This window comes from Pterocles gutturalis, unplaced genomic scaffold, assembly GCF_000699245.1.
Source record: "Pterocles gutturalis isolate BGI_N339 unplaced genomic scaffold, ASM69924v1 scaffold25713, whole genome shotgun sequence".
NCBI classification, from domain to species: domain Eukaryota; kingdom Metazoa; phylum Chordata; class Aves; order Pterocliformes; family Pteroclidae; genus Pterocles; species Pterocles gutturalis.
Window position 1 is genome coordinate 23,962 of NW_010123738.1, and position 1,429 is coordinate 25,390.

The following is a 1,429-nucleotide window of genomic DNA, read 5'->3' on the forward strand; positions in this document are numbered from 1 at the left end:
ACCGGCGGGAAAGGCGCTTGGCCAAAGCCCAGCCTTCGGTCCTCGTGCTGTTTTATCCTGAAATCCGGAGTGGCTGTACGATAAAAGCATGTGCACTGGTACAAGCCGGCAGCAGAATGCAAACTCTGCTGATGAGCTGGACTGCTCCCGTTCACTGGCTGGGGGGCCGCAAAAAATGGGGGGGTTAATTGAACTCAGCCTTTTTTTTTTTTTTTTTCTTTTTTTCAGTTCTCTGTAAACAGTTTTCTGTAGCCAGTTAAAAAAAAAATAGAAATTTATTTATGGCTGGGGAAAAGAGGTTTTGTCATGAAACACCTCTGCAAAGCAGGTGCTGCGGTTACTGCATTCGGAGCTGGGCTGCCCAGGGCATCAGCTGAACCCCCCTCCAAAAAAAAAAAAAAAAAAACAAAAAAAAACCAAACCCCACCGGAACCCTTAAGGCTGGTTGCAGGGGGCATGTCAGAGGATGCTGTAAAATTGCCGTCTCTGTTCTGGTGTACAAGTAGATGGTTTGTCTGAGGGCTGTGCAGATGGATTTTTGGGCAAGAGCAGGGGGGCTGCACCAGCTGCGGAGAGGGGGGCTGTACCCCCACCCTTCTGGGCTGGAAGTGAAGGAATCCAGAGTGACTTGTGGGGTCTATCCCAGCTGAGAACAGCGCTCGGACCTCCTGCATCCTAAGGAAGGATGTGCCAGCACGGCTCTGCTCTGGCTGCAGAGGAAAAGCCTGAACAGCCAGATGGCTTTTTTTTTTTCTTTGCTCAAATTTCTATTTATAGCGCCCAGGATTTGCTGCACTTCCTAGACCTCAACGCACGTTATTTCTGATGGGCATGGACAAGAGGGGAAAATCCACCTTGGGGAGCTCCTGGCTTTTCCCCATTGTGGCAGCAGCAGGTGTTCTCTCCTTTTCCTTCTTTTCCTCCGCGGTGCTTTTTGTGTTCCCGAGCAGATGCACCCCAGCCGGGACCCCCAGCTGTGGCTGTAGGGATGGTGTTCTGGAGGAGTCGGTCTGGCTGAAATGCAAAAGAGAGAGGACTCAGGAAGCCGAGGAAGTCGCTTTCCGCTCCCTGAGCATCTGGCGTGTCTGCGGGCAGCTATGGGATCTCCAGACCAGGTAGGGCAGGATGATTACATTGCTGGCTGCCGGTGAGTAACTGTGAGCACAGGAGCACCTGCGGGTGACTCAGAGCCACCCAAACTCATCGCCGCTGCAATCACCGCCCGAGCATTTCCTGCGGCTTCCGCGGCCGGGGCCATACAGTGGGAGGGGGGCTCGGGGAGCAGCCCCTCGGGCTGAAGCTGGGCTCTGCCGCGGTGTGCAGACTTGCAGGAAGCCAGCCTTCACCTGCACCTCCAGCGGGACGGTGAGAACAGAGACATTGCCCCATCCCTGGAGGGGGTCAAGGCCAGGCTGGATGGGGCTTGGAA

At 54.6% G+C, this 1,429-nt stretch overlaps 1 protein-coding gene across 1 annotated transcript in view; it reads right to left on the minus strand.

Moving 5' to 3' along the window:
* The window catches only part of SH2D4A (SH2 domain containing 4A), a 9,223-nt gene that overhangs the window by 6,172 nt on the left and 1,622 nt on the right, over positions 1-1,429 (minus strand). Inside the window, exons 3-4 of the mRNA XM_010078033.1 lie at positions 1,134-1,309; positions 855-1,014 (exon numbers count right to left, since the gene is read on the minus strand). Coding sequence (XP_010076335.1) covers positions 855-1,014; positions 1,134-1,309 — 336 coding nt within the window. The remainder of the gene's footprint in view (positions 1-854; positions 1,015-1,133; positions 1,310-1,429) is intronic.